The 24,502-nt window shown below is 49.4% G+C and overlaps 1 protein-coding gene across 3 annotated transcripts in view; it reads left to right on the top strand.

The window, feature by feature from the left end:
• The window catches only part of SV2B (synaptic vesicle glycoprotein 2B), a 46,901-nt gene extending 29,710 nt beyond the window's left edge, over nt 1–17,191 (top strand). For all 3 annotated transcript variants that reach the window (XM_077317662.1, XM_077317663.1, XM_077317661.1), the window contains 12 exons: nt 341–1,203; nt 6,835–7,015; nt 8,081–8,232; nt 8,726–8,859; nt 9,212–9,301; nt 9,633–9,743; nt 10,088–10,176; nt 10,981–11,145; nt 12,299–12,432; nt 13,247–13,447; nt 13,716–13,875; nt 14,846–17,191. In XM_077317662.1, coding sequence (XP_077173777.1) covers nt 711–1,203; nt 6,835–7,015; nt 8,081–8,232; nt 8,726–8,859; nt 9,212–9,301; nt 9,633–9,743; nt 10,088–10,176; nt 10,981–11,145; nt 12,299–12,432; nt 13,247–13,447; nt 13,716–13,875; nt 14,846–15,029 — 2,094 coding nt within the window. In that variant the 5' untranslated portion in view covers nt 341–710 and the 3' untranslated portion in view covers nt 15,030–17,191. The remainder of the gene's footprint in view (nt 1–340; nt 1,204–6,834; nt 7,016–8,080; nt 8,233–8,725; nt 8,860–9,211; nt 9,302–9,632; nt 9,744–10,087; nt 10,177–10,980; nt 11,146–12,298; nt 12,433–13,246; nt 13,448–13,715; nt 13,876–14,845) is intronic.
• The last annotated feature ends 7,311 nt before the right edge of the window (nt 17,192–24,502 follow it).

The raw sequence follows: 24,502 nt of genomic DNA, 5'->3' as shown, positions 1-24,502 counted from the left end.
CTTCTGGGAATTGTAGTCCATGGACATCTGGAGGGCCGCAGTTTGACTACCCCTGGTGTAGTGGTGCATGTGCTGGCAGGGGCTCATGGGAATTGTAGTCCATGGACATCTGGAGGGCCGCAGTTTGACTACCCCTGGGCTAGAGCATCAGCCCTAGGACCTGAGAGATGCAGGTTCAAACCCCTCTTTTTCATGGAAGCTTACCGAGTGACTTGGGACCCATCTGGATCTCCTTCAGAAGGCTGTTCTTGGAATTTCTGGGAAGGGTAGCCTGCTCCTTGGCAATATTTTATTATGATCTGGTATTAAAAAGGCATTTCTGTTTCTCTTTCTTCCCCAGGGCGTGACTTTTGGTAAGAGAATGAGTCAGAAAAGCAGACAAGCTCACCATCCCCACTAAGTCGCTGCTCCCCAGAACGGCTGATCCTTCATGTCTCTTGCTGGACTTCTCCGGCCAGTCGAAGGAAGGTGGCGGGACAGAGCCACAGAAATTGCGACAAACTGGACACATTTCAAGGGGCGAGGGAAGAAACCATTCCTCAATTTAACCCCCTACTGAGTTCCCCCAGAATTCAGGCGTCCTTTTTTGCATCCTGATCAGAGCTGAAGCGATGCGTGTCTAACGATTGACAGATTAAGAACGTATCGATATATAACCGACATCTCCGCGGAAAGCTGCCCAGAGTTCAAGTGAGACGCAAACCTTCACGATGGACGACGGGTACCGGAACAGGGTGAACCAAGCGTCAGACGACTACCGATACCAAGGAACCAATTACGAGGGCTACCCTCCCCAAGATGGCTATTACCATGGCGGGGAGGAGCACGGCCAAGAGGAAGACGCCCAGAGCGATGCCACGGAAGGACACGACGAAGACGACGAGGTCTACGAAGGGGAGTACCAGGGCATCCCTCACCCAGACGACATCAAGGCTAAGCAGAAGAAGAAAGCTGCAGGGGTGGCCGATGAGTTCCGAGACCACGCGGACCTCGTGGCCGAGAGGATGGAGGACGAGGAGCGGCTCGCTCACCAGTATGAGACGATCATCGAAGAATGCAGCCACGGGCGGTTCCAGTGGATGCTCTTCATTGTCCTGGGCTTGGCGCTGATGGCTGATGGCGTGGAGGTGTTTGTGGTGGGCTTCGTCCTGCCCAGTGCGGAGAAGGACATGTGCTTGTCATCCTCCAACAAGGGGATGCTTGGTGAGTACCGCGTCTTTAGGACAGGGGTAGTCAACCTGTGGTCCTCCAGATGTCCTTGGACTACAATTCCCATGAGCCCCTGCCAGCGAATGCTGGCAGGGGCTCATGGGAGTTGTAGTCCATGGACATCTGGAGGACTACAGGCTGGCTACCCCTGCTTTAGGACATAGTTTCAGGGGGTGGTATCCTTGGTCCACAGCGGAACAGCTGGATGAGAGTCCGGGAGCACTTTGGAGAGCTGTACACACCACAAAAACCACAACCCTTGAAAACGAGGGGAAGAATATTTGAATCTTCCTGTTCATTCCCTTCTGGTTCTAAGAGTGGCAGTCCTGAAACGGAGAGGCTTCAGTAGGGCCTATTATGCACGGCCGCTGAAACGGTGGCATGGAGAACGAGGAGGAGGAAGAAGTGAAGCAAACCGATTATGCACGGGACGGAACACAACGGCGGCAAAACCCAGAGTATCCGATTATGCACAGGGCTACTCCGGAGCCGCTTCTGGTTGCGCCCTGGTCCCAGGAAGCTCCACTTTCTTCCGCATCTCGCTAATGAGGCTTTTTCGGCGGCATAAGTTGACTCTGCACCCGGTTGCCGCCTGCAGCGTGCATAATTGTTGATTTTAGCCGCCGCCATTCCACCCCGAATGCAGACTTTCCACTCCGTGCATAATGGGCCTAGGAGATTCCAATGTGAGATTGCCGAACTTGCGTTCATTCACAAGTTCAGCACAATGGACCCCTCCAGAGCTGCATAGGGAGGGGCATAGGGTACTTAACTCACTACAGGTGCTAATTCTCTACCCCAAAGTATTTCCCCTCTGCTCTAATCATCATTATGTGCATTGTACTTTTGCATCCTGAGTTCCTTCTTTTGAACACCCCTCCAACCTTCTGCCTGGGATATAAAGATTCAGAGATCTCCATTCCAACTCATATCTGACGAAGGGAGCTTTGGCTCTTGAACGTTCATGTCCTCCAAACCTTGTTGGCCTCTAATGCGCTCCTGGAATCTAGCTGCCCACCTGAACAATGTGCCACAGAAACAGGTGAGGCTCTGGAGGAACCGAGTCATGTGAAGTACATGGGAATCCTTAGCACTGGCCACACTCCCCTTGTCACTCTTGGGGAGCATTTAAAACAATGCTCTTTTGCAGGGGGAGGGGCAAATGGCATCTCCTTGGTGTGCAGAAGGTCCCAGGTTCAATTCCCACCTCTCCATTTACAAGGATTGGGTGAGAAGTGATGGGGAAGACCTCTGCAAGAGGCCCCGGAGAACTGTTGCCCGCCTGATTTGGTCGTCCTGACCTTGATGGACTGATGGATGGGCTGAGTCACGCATTCATGTGTTCCGTGGAGTTGAAATTAAAAAAAAGAAAGAAAAGAAAACAGATGGCTGAATATTATAAATAGATTTTGTTCCCCCTCCTGCTAAAGTGACACACGCCATGGTAAACAATTTGCATTTTTCATAGCGAGCACACGATTCCAAGTTGCAGATTTTTTTTCCCCACCCACTAAATATTAAATATTTATTAATGTATGAAAATAGATTTGCTTTGTGTTTGTATGTATGTATATATATATCTGTACTTGAAAATGAAAAAGTCTTAGGTGTGTCATTCTGAAGAATGTTCCCCCAGTGGCCTACGGATTTATTTATGAGAGCCAGTTTGGCGTAGTGGTTAGGAGTGCGGATTTCTAATCTGGTATGTACGGTTCGATTCTGCGCTCCCCCACATGCAGCCAGCTTGGGTGACCTTGGGCTCACCACAGCACTGATAAAGCTGTTCTGACCAAGCAGGAATCTCAGGGCTCTCTTGGGGAGAGGAAAGGGAAAGCAACTGGAAGCCACTTTGAGACTCCTTTTGGTAGAGAAAAGTGTTGTTGATACCATGATGTCACTTAATTTTTGATATATTTTTAAACATTTTTAAGCATTTATTGATATGAACATATATGGTCATGTTGACCCCTCCCCCTCCCAAAATGGCCAGTGATGGGTATGGAGGGGGTGGGAAGAGGAGGGACCCTGGGTGGGCGTGTCCACAGATCTTGCTTCCCAAGCATATTCTTAGCCCACTGATTTCCTTGAGTTTAGAAAGGATTGCACCTTAGGCAAGGCAGTATCTTCCATCCAAATAAACAAGTTCAGAATTCGGTCCGTTGAGAAGGCCAGAGTGGATTTAAGCCAGGTCATCCCGGTGGACCCTGGCGTAAGTGTAAATGGCATTGAATTTTCCCCCTCTGCTTTTTAAAAGAGGCAGCTGGGATGTAACAAAATAATGAAGCAAAGGGAAGCAAAATTTAATAAGAACAATTAGTCATTTTGATCTGCCTTTGATACTGCGCAGCATGAGTAAAAAAAAGAGAGAAAAGAAACCAGAATTGTAGAAATAATGTTCCCTCCAGAAATTTGTTCTGTTCTCCCTCATCTTCCCACGCGCCTTGAATTTCTCAATGTTCTAGTTGATTAATTCTTTGTTTTACGAAGCAAGCGCTTCAGGCTATGTCTGGACTGTGAGAAGTCTGGGTAGCATTTGAGGTCCATCAAGGCAGTGCAGTTGGCATGGACGCTGTCCAATCGCGCCTGTTCTATTCACACTGCAAACAGGACGAGGTAATATATGGTGATCTGGAAGCCTTAGGGGTGGTGTTGCAATGCATTCATCCACTGCCATTCACCCCCGTCTAAAGGAAATGTAGCATTTGATTCTTGCATCTGGTAAAAGGCAGTTAGGTAAATGGAGATTCTGTTTGGCTGAAGATCAGGTAGAATTGTGGGAAATTCTTAGGTCCAACTCTCTTTCCAAGAGGGCAAGCAAGCCACAACAGAGAGAAGTGGCAGGGACTGGCCATCATCTGAGACTCCCTGGATGGGGTGGGGTGTCCCTTGGCAGGTGCCAGGCAGTGCCGACCCTGATCTTCATGATAACACACCAGCGGTACAAACCGAAATGGATGGGCGAGGTCAGAGACAGTGTGCGCCTGCGCATGTGTCCTGTTTCATTAAGCAGCTTTGGCGGAACAGCTGGCGAGATGGATTTTCTCCGCAGAAAGCAATCTACTCTGCCGGGTCATTTGTTGTTAATCTGGGAGCAGCAGGGCGGCAGGATGAAGGAGCTGGACTCTGGGGAGGAGGCATAAAAATGTCCACAATAAATAAAAGAAAAGGAACCTGGATTTTTGTTGGCAGGGCTCACGGTTGGGGGAACAGGGGATGACCGCACTGCTCAATTTTGCAGGATCAATCTGTTTTATGGTCCCGGACTCTGCGCTTCTCTTGCCCTGTTCAGTGTTCAAGTTTCCATTCCTTCTATTGCACTGCAGGGAGTTAAATCCCTGCAGAACTGAGATTTGTCCCACTTGTTTATTCTTCTTATTTTACTTTTTATTTTATTTTACTTACAACGTTTGCATCCTGCTTTTCTGCCTTTACAAGGGGCTGTTCCGCTCTAGGGCTAGAATAGATCCCCACTTGGGGAGGAGATAACCTATCTGATGTCGAACTGAGAACCTGAGCTTAAAAGGTTCTGAGTTCTCATTGCGTTATCAGCTCACCTAGCAGCCATGTGGTCCAAGATGGCTGCTCACCTCTTCTCCTGTGAGCAAGCTCCTTCTTTGATGGTCAGCAAGTGAAAGAGACTCCCCACCCCTTCCCGTGGTCAGCAGCAGAAATACCCCCCTTCCCCTCCCACAGGAAACTCTTTTCTTCTAGGGAATTTTGGATCCCTCTCTTCCCCAGCAGGTGCCTGTTTACTGGCTAGGCCAATTAGCATGTGAAATAAAGGTGAGCAAGACAATAGCTTCCCCACCCTAGAAGAAAAAAAACCCTCTGTGTTTGTAATATTAAGAAGGGGGTGCCTTTCGCCACAGGCTCCCGTGACTTCTGGGGAAGGCTGCATAACCCCTGGGGACCACTTGCGTAACCCCAGGTTCTCCAGCCCCCTGGATGGGGATCCCTATCCTATAGAGTCATAGAAGACAGCATCTCCAAAATACTCTTCTAAACAGGAGGCTTAGATTCCACTGTAGAATCCATTCCAGAATAAATGGGTGTGCGTCTTTCCTTGAATGCATGATCGAGCAATGGAAAACATCCCCCTTGGGGCGGGGGGAACACACCAAAATTGAATGATGACTAGATGAAAGGGAGCCATGGCTGGCTTGCAGCCAAGTGTTGGCAAAAGCTGTGATTCACAGGGAAGGATTTGCTTGCAGTCTGATTAGGAGAAATTACAGTATTTACGGGTTCCGGCGAGGTCTCTTTAATATGCCCTCCAAGCCCTTCATTGTAAGATCTTGCGACAGCGTTTCTGCTGTGTGGTTTTTTAATTTAGCAAAGCCCTGTGGGCCAGGATGGGGGGCGAGGCGAATCGGTTCTCCATGCACAGTTGGCAAGACTTTTTTTGCAATTGGATTAGCTCCACGAGGACTGCCCAATGATAAGAAGCCAACAGTTTAAAAATCTTAATTAGGGCTGCCTGTATATGAAGAAAAAGAACTGGCTTTAACATATTGCTTTTCGCAACACAAAGAAATGGCAAAGTGGCTGATAATTGCCTTCCCTTCCTCTCCCCATAACAGACACCTCATGAGGTAGGTGTGGCCGAGAGAGCTCTGAAAGAACTGTGGATGGCCTCGTGTCTCAAAAAGGGATTGCAATTGCCTACCCCTCCTCTCCCCACAACTGTAACTGCCTCACCCAGCTGGCTGGATGTGGAGGAGAGTGGGGAATCAAACCCGGCTCTCCAGATTATAAGACTGCCACGCTTAACTACTGTCCCAAACTGGCTCAAAATGAGTCCAATGCAGTCCTGAATGAAAATTATCCTCAGCCTTTTGAAGATCAACCGCGAGAGGGCCAGGGGCACCTCGCAGGGAGGCTGTTCCATCTCTGCCCTGCCCCTGCCCCTGAAATCCCAGCGGGATATACAAGTCCTGTTGGCATCCAAACCTCTCTTGAGAAACTGGCTTTCCTTAAAAGCATCAAATGCCAGACGCCATCCCCAGTACATCGGCCAGAGCATCTTCTAAGCTGTGGTCCTCCTTGTCCAGTTTTCACTAAACAGGTTGCGGATTCAAATTGCGACCAACACCAAGCCGCTCTTCCCATCTCTCACGTGTCGAGGTTCCAGCGTTTGCCTCTGGGTAGTTTTTGTATCCACTGCAGGAAACCAGAGTCCCTAAAATGTATTCCAGCCTTAGCTTCCCGGAGTCAGAGCTGATGCTGAAATGGCTCGTTTTCCCCAAAACCTGCCTGCCTGTTGTTTCCACAGAAATTATTCCTGCCTCTCCTTTTCCCTGCGGTCAAGCAGGGACTCTCATTCCTCCAGCCTTTCTCCCCTTCCCTGTTTCGCTGGGGTTGGTAAGCAGGTCTCAGACATCAAACCGGGCCATGATTGGGAATATGTACTATGCCTGCGTGTTCTTCTAAGCTGCTTAGGCGGGCTGAATCATAGGCTAGGCCACAGGAGTCAGCTCACAATGCCCTCTGGTGGAAATATATTCAGGTTGAGCGCTTGTGTATCTCGGATTCAAAGAAGAGTGAATTTCCACCGGAGGGCATTTGACATATCTATGTCCTGACCTGATGCAGCTTCCCTTTCTTCTCTCTCTGTTTCTCCTGCAGGACTGATTGTCTACCTGGGCATGATGCTGGGTGCTGTCTTGTGGGGCGGCCTGGCCGACAAACTGGGTCGGAAGCAGTGTCTCATCATCTCTCTCTCCATCAACGCTACCTTTGCCTTCCTCTCCTCCTTCGTGCAGGGATACGGATTCTTCCTCTTCTGCCGCCTTATCTCTGGTTTTGGGTAGGTATGGGGTTCTCCTCAGGAAAGGCCCAGGAAAGCCGGCAAGATTTGACATCTCCATAGGGTTATGAGCAATGTTCTCTTGACAAATGCTGCAGGAAGTTGAGAGTGGAGGTCTTGGAGGATATGGTGTCACTTCCAGGAGATACTCTAGGAATTACCACCTGAATCTCTGTGGTAAGGACCATAAAGAAATGAGGGAAATTCCTAGAGTGTTGCTGTGGAAGCCATGTTCTGACCATCCCCTCCCATGTTTCTTGAGGGTGGGAGACTGGGGTTGGGGGCAGAGGTTTTTTAAGATATATGTATATTCAGTGCTAAGGTTCTAAATATTGCCTTAAAAAGCTGAGCTTTGCTCAATTTGAGGTACGAAGGGTTCCCTGAATTGGAATGCAGTCATTGTGAATACCTTTGTGATTTTGAGATGTTTAAATACACTGGCACCCTATGAAATGCCCCCAGACTCAGGGGAGAGGCTTGGCTCAGTAGAAAATCCTCTGCTTTTGCCTGCAGAATGTCCCAGGTTCAATCCCCGATATTGTCAGTTAAAGGGACTAGGCAGTGGGTAATGTGAAAGACCTTAGCCAGAGACCCTGGGGAATGCCTGCCAGTCTGAGTCGCCAATACTGACCTGGATGAACCCAGGGTCTGATTCTGTATAACGGAGCTTTAGGTGTGTTCAGACACTACCAAGGGAGCCTCAGTTGGGTGCTCAGAAAAGAAGACTTCTGCTATGAGAATAAACAATATAAATTCAACAGACACATGAAATTTCCTCACTTGGAATACCCAACTCTGTGTAACACAATGGCCATCAGGAGGTCCGCCAGGATGGCCAGAAGTCCTGAAACCTTCACACTGTGCCCCCCCCCCCAACTCCAAGAATGCAGAGAATCACTGATCCAGACAGAGTTCCATCTATACGTTGGGGCCAATAGCTACTAATGGTCCTCTGCTCCATATACATTCTTCAAAATAGAACCCTGGATGACTTGTACAGACTTGAGGCCAACTTTGAGGGGTGTTTGATTCTTCCTGTTCCTTTTGTCGTTGTTGTTTCCTTAGAATTGGGGGCACCCTCCCGATTGTGTTTGCTTATTTTTCCGAATTCTTGTCCCGTGAGAAGAGAGGGGAACACCTGAGCTGGCTTTGCATGTTCTGGATGATCGGTGGTCTCTACGCATCTGTCATGGCCTGGAGCATCATTCCACATTATGGTAACTGCTTTAAGACCCATGTGCTACATTTAGCCTCCTCACCTCTGCCAGTTCATGCCAGCACTTAGAGCTGTTAGGGTGGAGCAGAGTGTATGGAGTATTTGTGGGTGGAGAATCTACCAGTCAGGTTGAGTCTAGTGGGGGCTCAGGGGTTTCATAGGCATTCAGTCCCCCAGTACTGGTTTCACAGGTGAGACCAGTAAAATACTGATCGGCAGTCCTTTATATTCCACCTGCCTAGCCTGAATTTATACAGGCAAAAATCCAATGCTAAGAACTTAGAATCATAGAGTTGGAAGGGACCTCGGGGGTCATCTAGTCCAACCTTAATGATGAACAACTAAAAAATAAAATACAACTATTTATCACGCAGCATTTTAGGATTAAAAGTGACATACATGAGGTACCATTAAAAACAGCTCTTCTGTAACAAGCCAGTAGAAATTAGTGGAGAATGCAGGCAGCTCTCCTCACTCTATCTTCCTGTTTTCAGGCTGGGGCTTCAGCATGGGAACCAACTATCACTTCCACAGCTGGAGGGTCTTTGTGGTTATCTGCTCTCTGCCTTGCATAGCCTCTCTCGTGGCACTGAAGTTTATGCCAGAAAGTCCACGTTTTTTGCTGGAGGTAAGAAGGATTGTGTGCCTGTCTGGCCTGTTCGTATCAGACTGTAGCAAGCTTCACAGTCCTTTCAAATAATCAAAGGCTTGTAAGGATTCCAGAGGTCAGTCAAGCATGACAGTCCAGTCTAAGAAGTCAAGGCTTCCAGGATTCAAACAAGGAGGCTTTATAGTTAAATGACAGCTGCTCAGACTCAATCCTGCAACAACTCATTGTCGCTCTCAATTCGACAGATTCCTCTTCCTGCAGATTTTTAACCAAACCAGAGAAAAATGTTGAGATTTGAGGTCATTAAAGAATTGAAGTCATCCTCATGGTGAGATGATATTTCTGATATCCTTTGCTTTGGTCTTTCTAGATAGGCAAGCATGATGAGGCCTGGATGATTCTCAAGCAAATCCATGACACTAACATGAGGGCCAAAGGAGAGCCAGAGAGGGTGTTCACGGTAAGCCCATTCTGTTGCCTGGGAAGATGCCTAGGCAGAGATCTAGCATGGTGGTTAGTTGAGCTAGGATCCAAGGGTGTCATGTTCCCATTAGATTGCAGGTCAAGAATCTGGTTCAGTCAGGAATACTTTCAAAGCATCATCCATTCATTAACAAGGAGATACAGGGTTGGGAGCTACTGGGGTCAGAACAAGGAATTTCCTAAGATTGCTTAGCTTCTGATATCTGACAGGATCAGGCTGACCTGGGCTACTTAGGTTGGGTCAATTGGAGCTAGAAAGAGTATTACATTCAACAGTATCTAGAGCTGAAAATATTGGTTTCTTCCAGGTAGCCAACATAAAGACTCCAAAGCAGATAGATGAGTTTATCGAGATCCAGAGCTCAACTGGAACATGGTACCAGCGGTCATTGGTCAGGGCCACAACAACCTTCAAACAGGTACAGAACCCAAGCTCAATTTGGGGTTATGCTCATGTTACGCACACTTCCAAGACAGGATCTTGGGAGAGTCCTTATCGGCAAACAAAACATTTGGTTTTGGGGGTGGTGGAAGATGTGAACCCATTAAACAGTTCAATTAAAAACACACAAACTGCCATGCAAGAAGAAACGTTAATTCCCAGGGCAGTTCAGGTCAGGAAAATGGTGTGCAGCAGGGGTGGGACTGAAGCCATGCAACGTGGCCACAAAATAAACCAAGTTCTGTCTCCAAGGGACAACCATAACCTGTGTCTCAAGTTGATCCTAAGATTTAGCCATAATCGATCTCGCGGACTTTTCAGGTTTTGGACAACATCCTGTATTGTCTGACGGCCCAGTACCGAATGAATACTCTGCTTCTGGCCATCGTGTGGTTTACCATGGCACTAAGGTACGTGGCATAAGACGTCATTCTGTTTCCTTATTTGAACAGTCACAGACCAGGAGATAAAAATTAGACAAGGTAAAGCATTAAGATTTTAAAATGTGTTTGGGCTTGAGGCTTGTCACCCGTAAGTAGGTGTGAATTCCCTGCCTTTTGCAGGGGGTTGTTCTAGATGACCCCTGGGGACCTTCTAGCTCTCTGGGGTCCATCAGCTGCCCCCCCCAAGGGTATGCTGACACCGTTCCTGCAGATGTGTATCTTTTCACCTTGATTACCAAAGATCTGAAGAACTTTAGAGCCTTTGGGTCAGTGTCATTGGGATAGTTCCCCATCAGGGTCCCAAGGAATGGTTTATTAGCATTATCCAAGATTTTCTTTGCTTCCTTTGGAATTATTCAGATGTTTCGGCTGAGCAGTGACTGCCAGGCTCACCTGGGAATTTTGCTTTCAGGTGAAATCAGGTGGCAGTTGTACCATATTCCCAAAATTATCTCCAATCGCAAAGCAGAAATCAGTTCTGCAAAACCCTGAGAAGTGTGGTGGCAGAATGAGGCCTAACAACCATGGGAGAGTTGGGGACTGGGACATGGTTGGGAGTTAGAATATTGGCTGAGTCACTACGTCAATTCTGGGGAAAACCCAGCTGTGACTTAGGGTAGCTCTAGGAATCACCAGAAACTCTATGGGGAAACCATAGAGTTTCTGGTGATTCCTAGACTTACCCTATGTCCCTTCTGGCTTTCCCCCAGAAGTGACATAGCAATCCAGCCAACGTCATGATTAAAAATTCCTCCTCTATTCCTTTCACAGTTACTATGGCCTGATTGTCTGGTTCCCGGACATGATACGGTATTACCAGGAAGAGGCGTATAAATCCCGCGAGAAAAACTTCCACCACGAGGAAGTGAAGCACTTCACCTTCAACTTCACCCTAGAGAACCAGGTCCACAAGAATGGGACATACTTCAATGACAAGTGAGTGCTCTGCGTGCAACCTTGATCCGATAGCTACAGATGTGAGTGGCAACTCAAAGTCACTAGGCATGCGGCTTTTTCCATTCTGCAGCTTGCATTTTGGAGTGGTGGAAACTGCTCCCTATAGCTGGAAGCTGGTCAGCGACCGGATCGTGCCTTGCTTTTTCTGGGTCGTTCTGCAAAGAGGGGTGCGGCACCAGGCTGCTCACAAGAATCAGATAGTTTTATGAAGAGAAACAAAGTTTGCGTAGGGAGAGGAGAGAGATTCGGAACCATCTAACTGGTGTTCTGCAGTCGTTCTGCCTGTTCTGGAGGCCAGCAGGGATACGCTGTCTGTCTGGAATTTCAAGGGGCTCAACTGTTATAATTTGAAATCTCATAAGGGTCCCACATGCGGATGGTCAACAGTGCAGGCAGAAGCCCGTGAAATGAAGCTATTATGGCCCCAGGGTGGTGCGTGTGTATGTGTAGGGGGTCAGCAACAAGATCCTTCTGATACACACACTTGCCATGTGGTCTGAATCAGAGAAATGCATGCGTTTTACTTGTGTGTGCAGCTTTATTGTTTGGGAGTGAACACTTGATTTCTAATTGTGTGGGTCTGCTTTTGCATCTCCTGAAGCTGTGCACACATGCATGCATTCTGTTCAGATGCATATTGGCAGTGGTCAGGCCTCCGGATGTAATGTCTGGAAAGGACTGTATAATTGGTATTCTAATGCGTATTTCAATGTTCATTTCTATGCAAGCCCTCCTTGAGCGATAATGTTGTCTCCCTTGCATTGTGAAGCTCCTGTAAACCCAGCATAGAAGAGAAACCCAGACCTAAATGAATGGTTGTCAATGAACTCTAGTTCTGTCCATGTTCATGTCCCACCCCCCCCCCACCCTCTTCCCTCTTTGGGTATCCTGACATCTAGTGGCAACCAGATGAAGTTGCACATGCAACACCAGAGAATCGCATCTTTTGTGCTGTGTCGCTGTTCCTATTTTAACCAGGGGCACAGGGTTTTGCTGGGACTTGATATCTTCTAAACACAAGGCAAATGTTCAGCCTCGTCTCTTGGACTCTCCCCCTGCCACAAGTCCTGTGCTCAGGAGTAACGATCCGCCGTCCTCCAGTCGCTGATGCTGGCCCCTTCCGATGTTGCAGGTTCATGAAGATGAAGTTCAAGGACGTGACCTTTGAGGACTCCCTCTTTGAGGAATGCTACTTCGAAGACGTGACGTCCAGCGAGACCTTCTTCAAGGAGTGCACCTTCATCTCCACCATCTTCTATAACACCGGTGGGTGGGAAGAGCATGTGCATGCTTGCGCAACTGGTGTGCTTTCCTTTTGTGCAGCAGTGGGAGACGGAGCTGAGGCACTGACGTGGGAAGGGATAGAAGAGGCTGTAGAAGCGATAACTTTTTGGTTCCTGGCGTGAAGCTATTACCCAATAAATGTTTAATTATTTTTTTTTTAAATGTAAGAACTGCCACCCATTCAGGAAACCCTTCTAGAGCAAAGAAAGGCCTCCAAACCTGTTAAACTTGTAAGGCACGGTCAGGCTTTTCAGAGCAGGTGTTGGGCACCCTCACAAAATGGATGTCAGGAGAGGAGGGTCACAAAATGGCTGCCATGTGGAGAGGCTGATAGTGCTGTCCTCTCAGAGTTCTCTCAGCCTCGCAGGGTATCTGTTCTTGGGAGAGGAAGGGAAGGCAATTGTAAGCCACTGAGACTCTTTTGGGCAGTGAAAGCGGGGTATAAAAACCAACTCCCTTTTTCTACTATATTCTGCCAGGCAGCATGCCGATGTCAGAAGAGGTTAGGGAAGCTCTAGGAATCTCAGACACTCAATGGTAAACCATAGTTTCTGGTGATTCCTAGAGCTACCCAGTGCCACTTAAAGATTTTCCCCAACCCTCTAACCAGTTCTATATGCTATAAGGAGATAATTTTCAACAAACAACAGTTCCCAAACAATAGTTCTCATGATTCTTTAGTGGAAGTCTTAGCAGTGAAGACTAAAAGCAGTTATGGAGGCTGTGTATAAGCTATAATGTAGATATGCCCTGAGAGATTCTCCAGGATCCGTCAGCTCTCTCTTTCCCTCCTCAGATCTCTACGAGCATAAATTCATTGACTGTAAATTCGAAAACACCACCTTCCTGGAACCAAAGGAAGGCTGCCACCTGGATTTCGAACAAGACAATGACTTTCTGATTTACCTGGTCAGCTTCCTGGGCAGCCTCTCGGTGCTTCCTGGGAACATCATCTCGGCCCTGCTGATGGACAAAATAGGCCGGATCAAGATGATCGGTGAGTGGGCTACAAGATACGGGAGAGCAAATGGGAGGCTGTTTGTGAGGAGTGGGAATGGGAGAGTCCTCCTTCAGTCTGTGCTACTTCCGGCTCACGAAAGCTGCTACCCGGAATGAAACTCAGTGGGTCTTCAAGGCGGTCTCAGGCTGTGACCTGCTGGTCCAGACTAACTCAGTGGCTCACCTGAACCGGTAACAAGTACCATCTCCGTTCTTCTGCATTGTGTCTCTGACTCACACCCTCCCGTCTCTCGCTCCTTCCTCAGGGGGTTCCATGCTGATCTCAGCGGTCTGCTGCTTCTTCCTCTTCTTCGGCAACAGCGAATCGGCCATGATTGGCTGGCAGTGTCTTTTCTGCAGCACCAGCATCGCCGCCTGGAACGCCTTGGACGTGATCACCGTGGAGCTGTATCCCACACATAAACGGTGACTCTTCTCAGGGTCTTCTCTAGGGGAGCAGGAGGAAGGATTTGGGGATGGGGAGTCATGTTTGGATGTAAGATGGTGTGGATAAGCAGCGACTCTTCCTTGCAGCCTCTCTAGGCAAGGGTTCCCCAATCTTTTTGAGCCTGCGGGCATCCTCTGAGTTCCGACAGTGCAATAAGCGCAGCCACAAAATGGCTGCTGCATGAGGCGGAGCCAGTCACAAAATGGCTGCCACAGGAGGCGGAGCAGGCCACAAAATGGCAGCTGCTATTTACCTCCAGTCACACAGGGAAGATCGTTGTGCTGTAGTGGCAGCAGCAGCCAAAGCAGCCCTTTTAAGTATCTGCTCAACAAATCAAATCTCTGGTGGCCAATCAAAAGTCTTGGGGGCAAAAGCCCTACCTGGCCCCACCCACTTTCTAGAAACAATCAGTCATCAGGGAAGTTGTCACCGGTCGATAAAAATGATGGTGGATAAAAACAATGGTCAATCTTGCTTCCTTCATTAGAGAAAAGATGACACCTGTAGTTTTTGTTAATTGGAAACCACCTGTAGACTTTTTGTGTGTTATGGGAGAGAATGAGTAGATGGTATATGGCAGGGGTAGCCAAACTGGGGCTTTCGAGATGTCCGTGGACTACAGTTACCATGAGCCACTGCCAACCACCGTGCTGTCAGGAGCTCATGGGAACTGTAGTTCATGGACATCTGGAGAGCCACAGTTTGGGCACCCATGACTCTAGAGGATGGGGGATAAGCGTTTGAGGAGGGGGAGGAGTTGGATTCATGGATGGATTCATGGTTGATTCTTCCCAGTGGCCTCTATGGGAGATGGCGGATGGGTATTTAGGAAGGGAGAGTCCCATTCAGAACCTTCCAGTAGCTGAAACGTTGAGATATTTTTCCAGATCAACAGCAGCACATTCTGTTGACCTTCGGCCTCTCATTTCTCCTTGCCCCCCCCTGCAGAGCCACGGCCTTCGGCATCTTGAATGGGCTGTGCAAGGTCGGCGCCATCTTGGGGAACTCGATCTTCGCCTCCTTTGTGGGCATCACCAAGGTGATCCCCATCCTCCTGGCCTCCTCCGCTCTGGTCGCGGGAGGCCTCCTCGCCCTGCGGTTGCCGGAAACCCGTGACCAGGTCCTGATGTGAGTGGCTCGAGGGGGAATTGACCACGGCTGTGGCGGAAACGAAGCGCCATCAGAAGGAAGTCAACTATTTCCCACCGATACATCCTTGGCCGGCACCTCCAGTTTTCGGCGATGGGGAAGAAAGGAAGAGGCAGCCCACTGTGATGACATTTACTTCCCCTTAGTTCTAGGACTCTTGAGCGATGTTGTCAGAGTCTCTCCCACCCAAACACACACACACGCTCACCAACACATGCGCTGAGCTCAGCTCATCTGCTTTGCGGCTGCCCCTCGCCAGACGATGGGAGCCTCTCGCGGCTGCCGAATGCGCGCAAACCTCTAGGGCCCGAACCGAGATCACGCAAAGTCGTGATCGTGCATGTCTGTATATTTATGTATGTTTTAAAACAGCGAGGCAGGGGGCTTGACTCGTTCACCACATCCCTGTCCCTTTTCCGAGTAATTAGCAAAACGAGAAACCAAGTTCGTACCCTGCCGATTCGGTGAGGAGAAAGTTTGCAAACCGCTTGTGCGTTTCCTGGGTAAAGCTGCCCTTTTGAGCAACGGTCAGCGATTGGCTAGTCATTTGCTGGGGGTCAGGATTTCCATTTTGAGAACTTGACCCTCCATGTAGCCGGTTCCTTTTGTGGAAAGGATGTGAAGTGTCTACTATGGATTAGACTTCTACGTCGGGAGAAAAAGATCGAGGCAAGAACAAAGATTGAAGAAGACGTTTTATTTTGGAAAAACCTTGGCCCGTGTTTGCTTTACAATTTTTTTAAAAAACACTCTTTGGAATTAACTTTCGTTTTCGTTTTCAAGCACTCAGTCATTGTTCAGAACCGAAATATTCAGATGGCGCATGGTGGCCAAACAGTGTCTAATGAGAGCGCGAACATTCGCACATGACAGTATTTCAAATTCATTGTTCTGGGATGTTTCCCGGTGGGAAGACGTCTTTTTTTGTGTCTCATTCTATCTCGTTTCATTCAGTGGGTATCAAACGACGTCAGAAACCAAATATGTACATATTCCGAGTGTAAATAGGGGACGGGGGCTGACTCGGGATCAAGTGCAAAGTACAGAAACAGCAGGAATTAATTTACCAGCATTACAGCCATATTAATTAACAAAAACATGTTGAGTTGCTGATCGATTTGGGTCTTATCTGTTGTGCTATACAGCACAGTTTGGGGAAGAACCATTTCAGTTGTCCTTTGGAGACCTGCCAGATGTTGTTGTACAGTTTAAATTGAAACCATGTCCTCGCCGAGGGAAAGGAACAATTGCCAAGCTGTAAAGACCTAAGAACTCTTGGAGATGCTGCTTAGACTCACTTGCTCGTGATAAATCTGTGCTTGGTTGCATTTCCAGGAGGTGAGGACAAAATGGAACCACTTATTTATTTGTGTGGGAGTGTGGGGGACATCTCGGTGCCATTGGCAGGTGGCGTCCAGAGCGCTCAGAGGCGCATAGGTAACGCAAAAACAATTTGAGTGGCTCAACTTTGCCACATGGCCAGCCGGGCCATGCGAGTGTCAAAGAAGACGAGACACAAGGACATTCCTGGACAGAGAAGCAATTTGAAGCCAGTCAGGGGGAAGTTGGCTGCTAAGGATTTTCCTTCACTGAGACAATTTCATTTTGTAAAAAACAGCAGGAAAATGAGCCATCTGCAAAGACAAAACTGACTCTAGTGCTGTTACAAACCTTCAGACATATACCAGCTTAGTGGAAGATGGTCTTCGATGAATATTCCGGGTACCGCATGGACCGTATTCTATTCCTTCCACTTGATGGACTTCAAAACTCCGGCTGCTTCCTTCCTCTCCCCTTTGATGATGTCAAAAAAGCCATATTGCTTGTCCGCTCTTAGAAAAGCAGACAGGCCTGCTTCCACGCCCAGGCCCCAGAGTTCCCCATTCTGCAACGGCACTTAACCCTTGCGTATAAGTAGCAGCTGACGTTCATCTCTCCCACGGGCCTCTGTGTCTGCAGCATAACCTGTACAGAACAAATGTATTCAGCAAGCGTTTCTCTTCATCCTGAATGTTTTGATCGCTGGTTTCAGTCTGTTGTCATGTTCCACAGTCCCTCGTGCGACCCGGCCCACTGAGTCCCCCCCCCCATCACTTTCAAGGTCATGTCATGCAAGGAACGTGCAATAAATGTCAACCAACCCAATGCTTGAGAGTTGTCACCATGAGCTGCAGGCTTTCTTGGGCGGACTGATAGGCACCCCTGAAAGTCTTAGAGAGTTTGGAGGGGATTGCCTGGCGGGGTGGTGTCTGGGGACCGGAGAGAGAGCAGAGGCAATATGATGCCACTCTAGGACTGCCATGTCTCCTAGACTCTATGGCAGCCCTTTTTGAGCTTTTGACCAGGTAGGTCCCCCTGAAATATTTTTCAGGCTAGGAAACCTGGAGGTGGGGACAGGCCCCTTCAGAGACGTGGGTGTGGAAATAAGATATGGGAGGCAGCCAATTAATCAATCTTTCACTGGTTCCATTGTGGAGAAAAGGACTAGGCCTGTAGAGCCACAGGGGAAGTGGGCTCCAGGGACGTCCAGTGATGTCAGCGGCCATCTGGACCTCCGGGGAAAGCCCCGTAACCCCTGGATTAACTACAAAGGCCATTGTTTGACATCTCACCGGGAGCTCAATTCCCCTCCCCTCCTCTGCCGGCGATTTGCAGCAAACTAGCTGAGTTCTGTGCATTGCCTCTGATGGCCACACGATGGCAGATGCGAACCGCAGGAGGAATTTCCCCTCCTTGGCGGACAGCTTTGCTCTTTTCTCTTGGGGAGGGCAGCAGGCGGAGCTGGCTGAAGGGGCGTCTGAGTGAGCACTGCTTTCCTCAAGGCAAAACCCCCTCTAGGTCAGTGAGGGGTGCCTGGAGGTCTCCCCGAATCCCAACTAACCTCTAGACCAGGGGTAGTCAACCTGTGGTCCTCCAGATGTCCATGGACTACAATTCCCATGAGCCCCTGCCAGCGAACGCTGGCAGGGGCACATGGGAATTGTAGTCCATGGACATCTGGAGGACCACAGGTTGACTACCCATCAAGTTCCCTGAGGAAAACAGCCGCTTCAGAGGGCAGACTGTGATGCAGCCAAGAGCACAGGTGAAACCCCCTTGCCAGATTCTCCCCTGTAAATTCTCTGTCGGCAACATTTCCAACCTACCTTTCTGTCTGTTCCGGAGGCAAGCAGGGAAGGAAGTGTGCTCAGAAGAGCAGGAAGGACACAGAGGGAGGTCATGTGAGACAGATCAGGGAGTCCCTAATCTAACTATGCTAAATAGACGTCTTCTCCGATGCCCCCTGCAGGGCTTTCTTCGGGTGCTTTTGAATCATGCACACGGCAGATCTCGCAGAGTCCCACAAAAACCAGCACACAGAGCAGACAGCCTTAAAGTCCCGAAACGCAGCCCTTAAAAACAGCAAAACAGCAACAGCAGGAGCCCTGAAACTCAACAGGTGCTGCAGCCATAAATAACAGCAGCCGTGAAACAATTTGAGGGCCGGCAGCGGCCTTGAAAGTGTGGTGCTGGGAGGGGCCTGGGCTCAGATCTCTGCTGTGCCGTGGAAGCTTGCTTGGGAGACTTTGGGCTAGTGCCTTCCTACCTCGCAGGGTTGTTGTGGGGGTAGAATGAAGGAGTGGGGACCGGTGCCGGAAGGTGGGTCCCCATCAGCGTGACTGAAATAAGTCCCTGCAGGAATACATGACATCGCTTTCGAAGAGAAGGAAGGAAATTTGTGGTTCGGTGATGGATTGCAGAGAAGCCGCCATTCCGACTAACTCCGAGAATAATTCTTGCTTTCCCCTCCTGGAAACAGGCCTTCAGGCGCGAGCTGGCCCCTTCAATCGCAGCCAAGTTTAATTTAAGTCGTGAGAGGTGATTGCGTCTGGCTTAGCTCCCCGGACAGAAATCCCTGATAGCCCCTTTACAAGGCCCGTTCCTCACGGTTGCATTTTCTCCTTGTCAGCCTCCGCAATTCATAACGGCGCTGGAGGGACAGGATCGACAAACAAAAGCGAGGGGGAGGGAGGGAGGGAGGGAGGAATTCTCTGGCTCCTGATAGCTTGGCATCCTTGAAGCTCCCCTAAGAAGCTCTGAGGCTGGAGAATTCTTTATGTCAGCTAAACTCAACGGCAGTGGACTGGATTTGTGGGGCCCCAAGGAAAGGAAAGGACAGAACTGCCCACAAAGCTGTCTTCTGCGGCATCAGAACCTAGGTCTATCAATTGGCTACTCAGACTGGCAGTTAGACCTCCAGGGTCTCAGGCAGAGGTCTTTCCCACCCCCTTCTGCCTGGTCCTTTTAATTCGAGGTGCAGGGGATTGAACCAGCCTGCCAAGCAGAGGCTCTGCCACTGAGCCAGGGTCTCAGGCCAAGGTCTTTCCCATCCCCTCTTGCCTGGAGGTATCAGGGATTGAACCTAGGACCTCCTGCATACCAAGCAGAGGCTCTGACACGGAGCCACAGCCCCCTCCCCATCCTTTCACATGTCTCTCCCCACCGCAGAACCTCAGGGGCAGAAAAGCACCACTAAAATGACAAAGGGGACAGAAGACCTTCCCTATGAAGAGAGCTTAGAGAGGTTAGCACTCTTTCGCCTGGATGACTTGAGGGGGGTGATATGATAGAGGTTTACATAATTATGCCCGGGGTAGAGGAGGCAGAGAAAGAAGCACCTTTCCCCTTTTTCACAATGCACCCTGTGGGCATTCCGTGAAATTCATGGGCAGTCGGCATCTTCACCCAAAGAGACGTTAACCTGTGGAATTCACGGCTGCAGGAAGTGATGGCAGCTACAAGCATGGGTGGTTTCAAGAGGATAAACCGGGAATTCCCAACCAGGAGTCCTTGGGAGCTCTAGAGGGGTTCTCCAGCATTTCCCCTCCTGCCTAGCGGACTTTGCCACAAACTATGGAACCGGTTGCTTACACTGTTCTCTTCCCAAGCTTGAGTTCTCTTGTGGTATCTGCACTAGGGATGGGGTGAGCCTGCACACCTTCTCCTGCCTTAAACTCCTTCCTCTCCCTCCCTTCTTTTCTTCTTTCCACTACTCTGGACATAGCATCTTTCTCCTCCCTCCCTCCCTCCCTCCCTCCCTTCCTCTACTCTGGACACCGCATCTTCCTCCTTCCTTCTGTACACTACATCTCCCTCCCTCCCTCCCTCTCTCCCTCCCTTCTTGATGTATTTCTATTACTGCACACGGTATGCATGCTCTGCAAATATTGAGCCTTTAGGCTAAAATATGCACCCTACAAAATACATCAGCTCAAAGCCCAGGCTCGCCAAGGTGATGCTCCAAGCCAAAGCACGATAAATAAGCCATGGGCGTTTGTTTTAACAGCAGCCCCAAAGAGGGGTATGTTTAACCTGCTACTGTGTGGCCCCCAAGGTTGGGCCCAGGTTTGAGCCCCAGAGAGTTCTGCGCCATCTACTATGGCGGGATTGGAGTGTTTTGGGACTGGCTCTCCCCAGGCATCTTCCGGAAGGCCTGGTAGGTTCAGAGATCAGCCCGTTAAAATGGACGAGGCCTGTGTTGGCTACAGAAGATGGTGCAGATGGTGATAAAGGAAGCCCGGAACCAGTTCTGTTCCAGTTTTCAGATTAGCCTTGGCCGTTCACTCGCGGGAAAATGTGTCTTGCAGAGAACGAAATCAGGAACTCTGGAGGTTTTTCTGCCTGACTCAAAGGGCAGACTTCTCTTTCTGAATATGCTGATGAATTTTGGGAAAGAGTGACACCGGTTATGGGGACAGATGCAAGATCCAAACAGGAGGTTAGTTTCTAATGAGGTTAGTTTCTAAGAATATCATTTGGTTGGGTTAAAGGTGAGAAGAGGGGGAGCATGGTGACGGAAAGGAATATGTCAGAATTGGAGATTAATGGGCAGATGTATCCTCAGTTGTGGAATGCTGAGGGAAATTAATGGAGAGCCTTCCATTACAGAAAGGGAAGCTGCTTCCTGGAAAGACAGCGTAGTGTAATGGTCAAAGAGCAGTGGAGAGTCGGGTTCGATTCCCCACTCCTCCTCCACATGCAGCCAGCTGGGCCAGTCACAGTTCTCTTAGGGCTGTTCTTGCAGAGCAGTTCTCTCCGAGCTCCCTCATCCCCACCTATCTCCCAGGGGAGAAGAAGGGAAAGGGGTTTGCAAGCTGCTTTGGGACTCTAATTGTGCAGAGCAAGTGGTGTCAGTTCTCCCACGGAGCAGCAGAAAGGCATTTGGCTCCCTCTGCCCTTGTCACAAAGCTTTACCCTCTAACACTTGGCTTGCGATTTCCAGACGGCAAAGTTTCTCCTCGGGGGCTGGCAGTTGACCTTTCAACTGATGCAGAACATGTTAACTGCCCGCCTGGGTGAAGCCGGCTGCTCCCAAGCGGCACTCCCCTCCCTCCTGCTGTGCCGCTTGACGGAGATCTCTGACGCAAATGGTGCCCCCGAAGCTTTCGGATCCATTCTTGGCGCGTTCTTTCCCCACCGGATTCCCTCTCTGTGCACCCAATAGGATAGATAGAAAGAAAAGCTGAATTGCAGCCTTGAAAATCAAAGGCAGGCAAATTTGGGAGCTCAAACACAGCTCCCCCCCCCCCGCCCCCTGAGATGCCAGGTCTTGTCGGCAGAGTTAAATTATGCAATTTGGCAGAGCACTGGCTGCTGAAAGAATAAAACAGTTTTACCGAGAAGAGAAACAGCTTTGTAAAGAAGGGAGAAGAGAGAGAGAGAATCCTAGCAGTCCAACTGACTAACCGTTGTTTGGGAGGCAAGCAGGGAGGAAGCGTGCTCACAGGAGCAGGAAGTCTCCAACTCAGCCAATCAGGACACTGGAGGAGATTATTTGAACGTATCAGGAAGCTCCCGATTTGAATAGGCTAACGACACATCTCCTCTGATGCTCCCTGTAGGGTATTCTTCATATGCTCTTGCAGTAATGCACACACCTCAGGTCTCGCATATTACTACAGGTCTATCGTAGTAACTTGCTACATACTGAATCGGTCCCTCGGTCCTTCAAGGTCAGTATTGTCCACGAAGAGTGGCAGGGACTCTCCAGGGTCTTCCACGTCTCTGACCCTCCGCCTGGTTGTCAGGCACTGCATAGCAACCCAAAGCTGATCTCAGTGCTGCCGGAGAAGTCTGGAAACTGGAAATGATGAGGTGAAAGAAGAGGGCAGACCTCTGATTGCTGTACTCTGGTAGGAGCGCGCCAACAACTTTTAGTTGACCTTGAGCTACAAGGCTCCACCGATTGCCAGCCGAGCGTTGAGTTTCAAATTTTTGTCCGAGGCTTGCCTCAACGCATCTCCTTTGGAAATCAGCATTTGGGCTGTGTTTTTCTCAGTCTGCTGGCTAATTTTCCTTGCTCCCCATGGCCTTTCAAGATGAAACGCCGAGGGGAAAAACAATACTTCATAAGTTGTTTCCTTCTCTTCCATAGCCCGCTACCTCCCACCTTTTCACGGCTCTACTGCTTGATCCCAGGCTCAATTTTTTCAGCTCAGTGCTGCCCCTGCAAGCCCGAAGATTAAATTTAGTGTGGCAGAATTCACTACAGCGTGCACTTTGGTGCCGGCCCCTGCTGCATTTTGGGACACCTGTCGGAAACGCTTGGCAGAATTTTGAATGGCACAAGCGCAAGTCCTCCGATGCTGCTCATAGCTGCCAGCTCTGGAGGGTTAGTGTTTCAAGCATATTCCGCTTGCATGCATGAGGCCAAGGTGAGTTCAATTCTAGGAATGCCACATTGCCAGCTTTGGCAGGCAGCCTCTGATTCTTTACCCCACCTCCACTGTAAGTTGCCAGGCCTCGTGCTTCAGTGCCCTCCTGCCAATCACCACTGCTGGTTTTATTTTAAAAATTAAAAATGCTGCCGGCGTCCATGCTGATACGTCGCTTCCAGGTGCAAGAGAGCCAGGTTGGTGTCCTCCCCCTTTAAAATAATGTCTCAAAGCGCCTCTCCTTCTCCACAGTTCTTGCCTTTGCATTCAGTCAACATTGTCCTCATGCGGAAAAAAGGGAAGCTTGACCTGAGATGGTTCCGTGTTGCTGCTGTGATTCCCGTTGGACGAAAATCCAGTTCCCGTCAGAGGTCCCGTAAACTTGCTTATGAGTCTTTTTTACCAGCAGGACTGACCAACAGTTGTTCTCGGGGCATTTGAGCTCCAGGAAACAGTGGGGGAAGAAGGCCAAAGATCCTTTTTACCACATACTGCAGTCCCGATCCAAACTGCACCTCCCCCTTGCCTGAGAAATAACCTCCCACTCAGAAATCCCAGTCCAATTTCACAAGATCTGGAGTGGCAGATGCATAAACGATGCTGGCTGAGTTGAGAGAGACCCAGGGAAACTGAGGCTGGTTTACCAGTGAGTCACTTGGGTTGTCTTAATTACACGTGGAGTTTCTAGTTCCCCAAAGCCAAGGCACAGCTGGTACCAGACAGAGATGCCACCTTGGCAAACCATCAGAAAGAATCAGTTAACTTTTATGAGCGCCTCCTTGGCGGTTCACTCATCCCTGTTCTTATTCACAATCAAGGTCATTCAAAGCTGGCCCCTGATCCTCCCTTTAATTACATGTTTGTGGATGAAGCCAGAGGTTTCTAAATGGCTGGTTGTCACTGAGAAGAAAGGGATCGTCCCAAAGTTGTGTGAGAGCCTAGCCTAGCAGCGGGTGTTGCTGAGAATTAACAAACAATATATTCTGCCCAGGACTCAGGACTCAGAGGACTCGGAGCTTTATGGCTGTTTTAAGGATGGGTTTGACACACAGCCCCCCAAGAAGGCATTCCAGCGAGCTTCCTTGGAGCCCAGACAGAGGTATTGTTTGGTGGCGGGATTATTATTATTATTATTTATTTGATTTGTATGACCGCCGCTCTCGGAAACCGGCTCGCGGCGGTTCACAACATTTTAATACAAATACAATATATTAACCATTAAAATTCCCCATTAAAACCCCATTAAAACAATGACTAAGTCACAATGATGGCGATTAAAACTATTCCCGTACAGGCCCACTGGATGAGCAGAAGGGAACGGAGGATAATTGGGCATAGGATGGAACACTCTGGGGAACCAGGTCAGTTTAGTACTGGCCTCCCCCCTCCGGGGAGAGGGGTCCGATCTTAGCCCCGGGCCATCACCCGGCCTTAGACAAACGCCTGGCGGAAGAGCTCCGTTTTGCAGGGTCTGCGGAACTCAGAGAGCTCCGACAGGGCCCGCAGCTCTTCAGGGAGCTCATTCCACCAGGTAGGGGCCAGGACCGAAAAGGCCCTGGCCCTTGTCGAGGCCAGGCGTGCCTCCCGGGGTCCTGGGATCATCAGCAGATTCTTACCCGCAGAGCGAAGTGCCCTGCGGGGGGCATAAGGAGATAGGCGGTCCCTCAAGTATGCAGGACCCAAGCCGCGTATAGTCTTAAAGGTTAGTACCAAAACCTTGAACCTGATCCGGAAACAAACTGGCAACCAGTGCAGCTGCTTC

Source organism: Paroedura picta, chromosome 18, assembly GCF_049243985.1.
Source record: "Paroedura picta isolate Pp20150507F chromosome 18, Ppicta_v3.0, whole genome shotgun sequence".
In the NCBI taxonomy this organism is placed as follows: domain Eukaryota; kingdom Metazoa; phylum Chordata; class Lepidosauria; order Squamata; family Gekkonidae; genus Paroedura; species Paroedura picta.
This window is presented reverse-complemented; position numbering and strand designations above follow the sequence as displayed.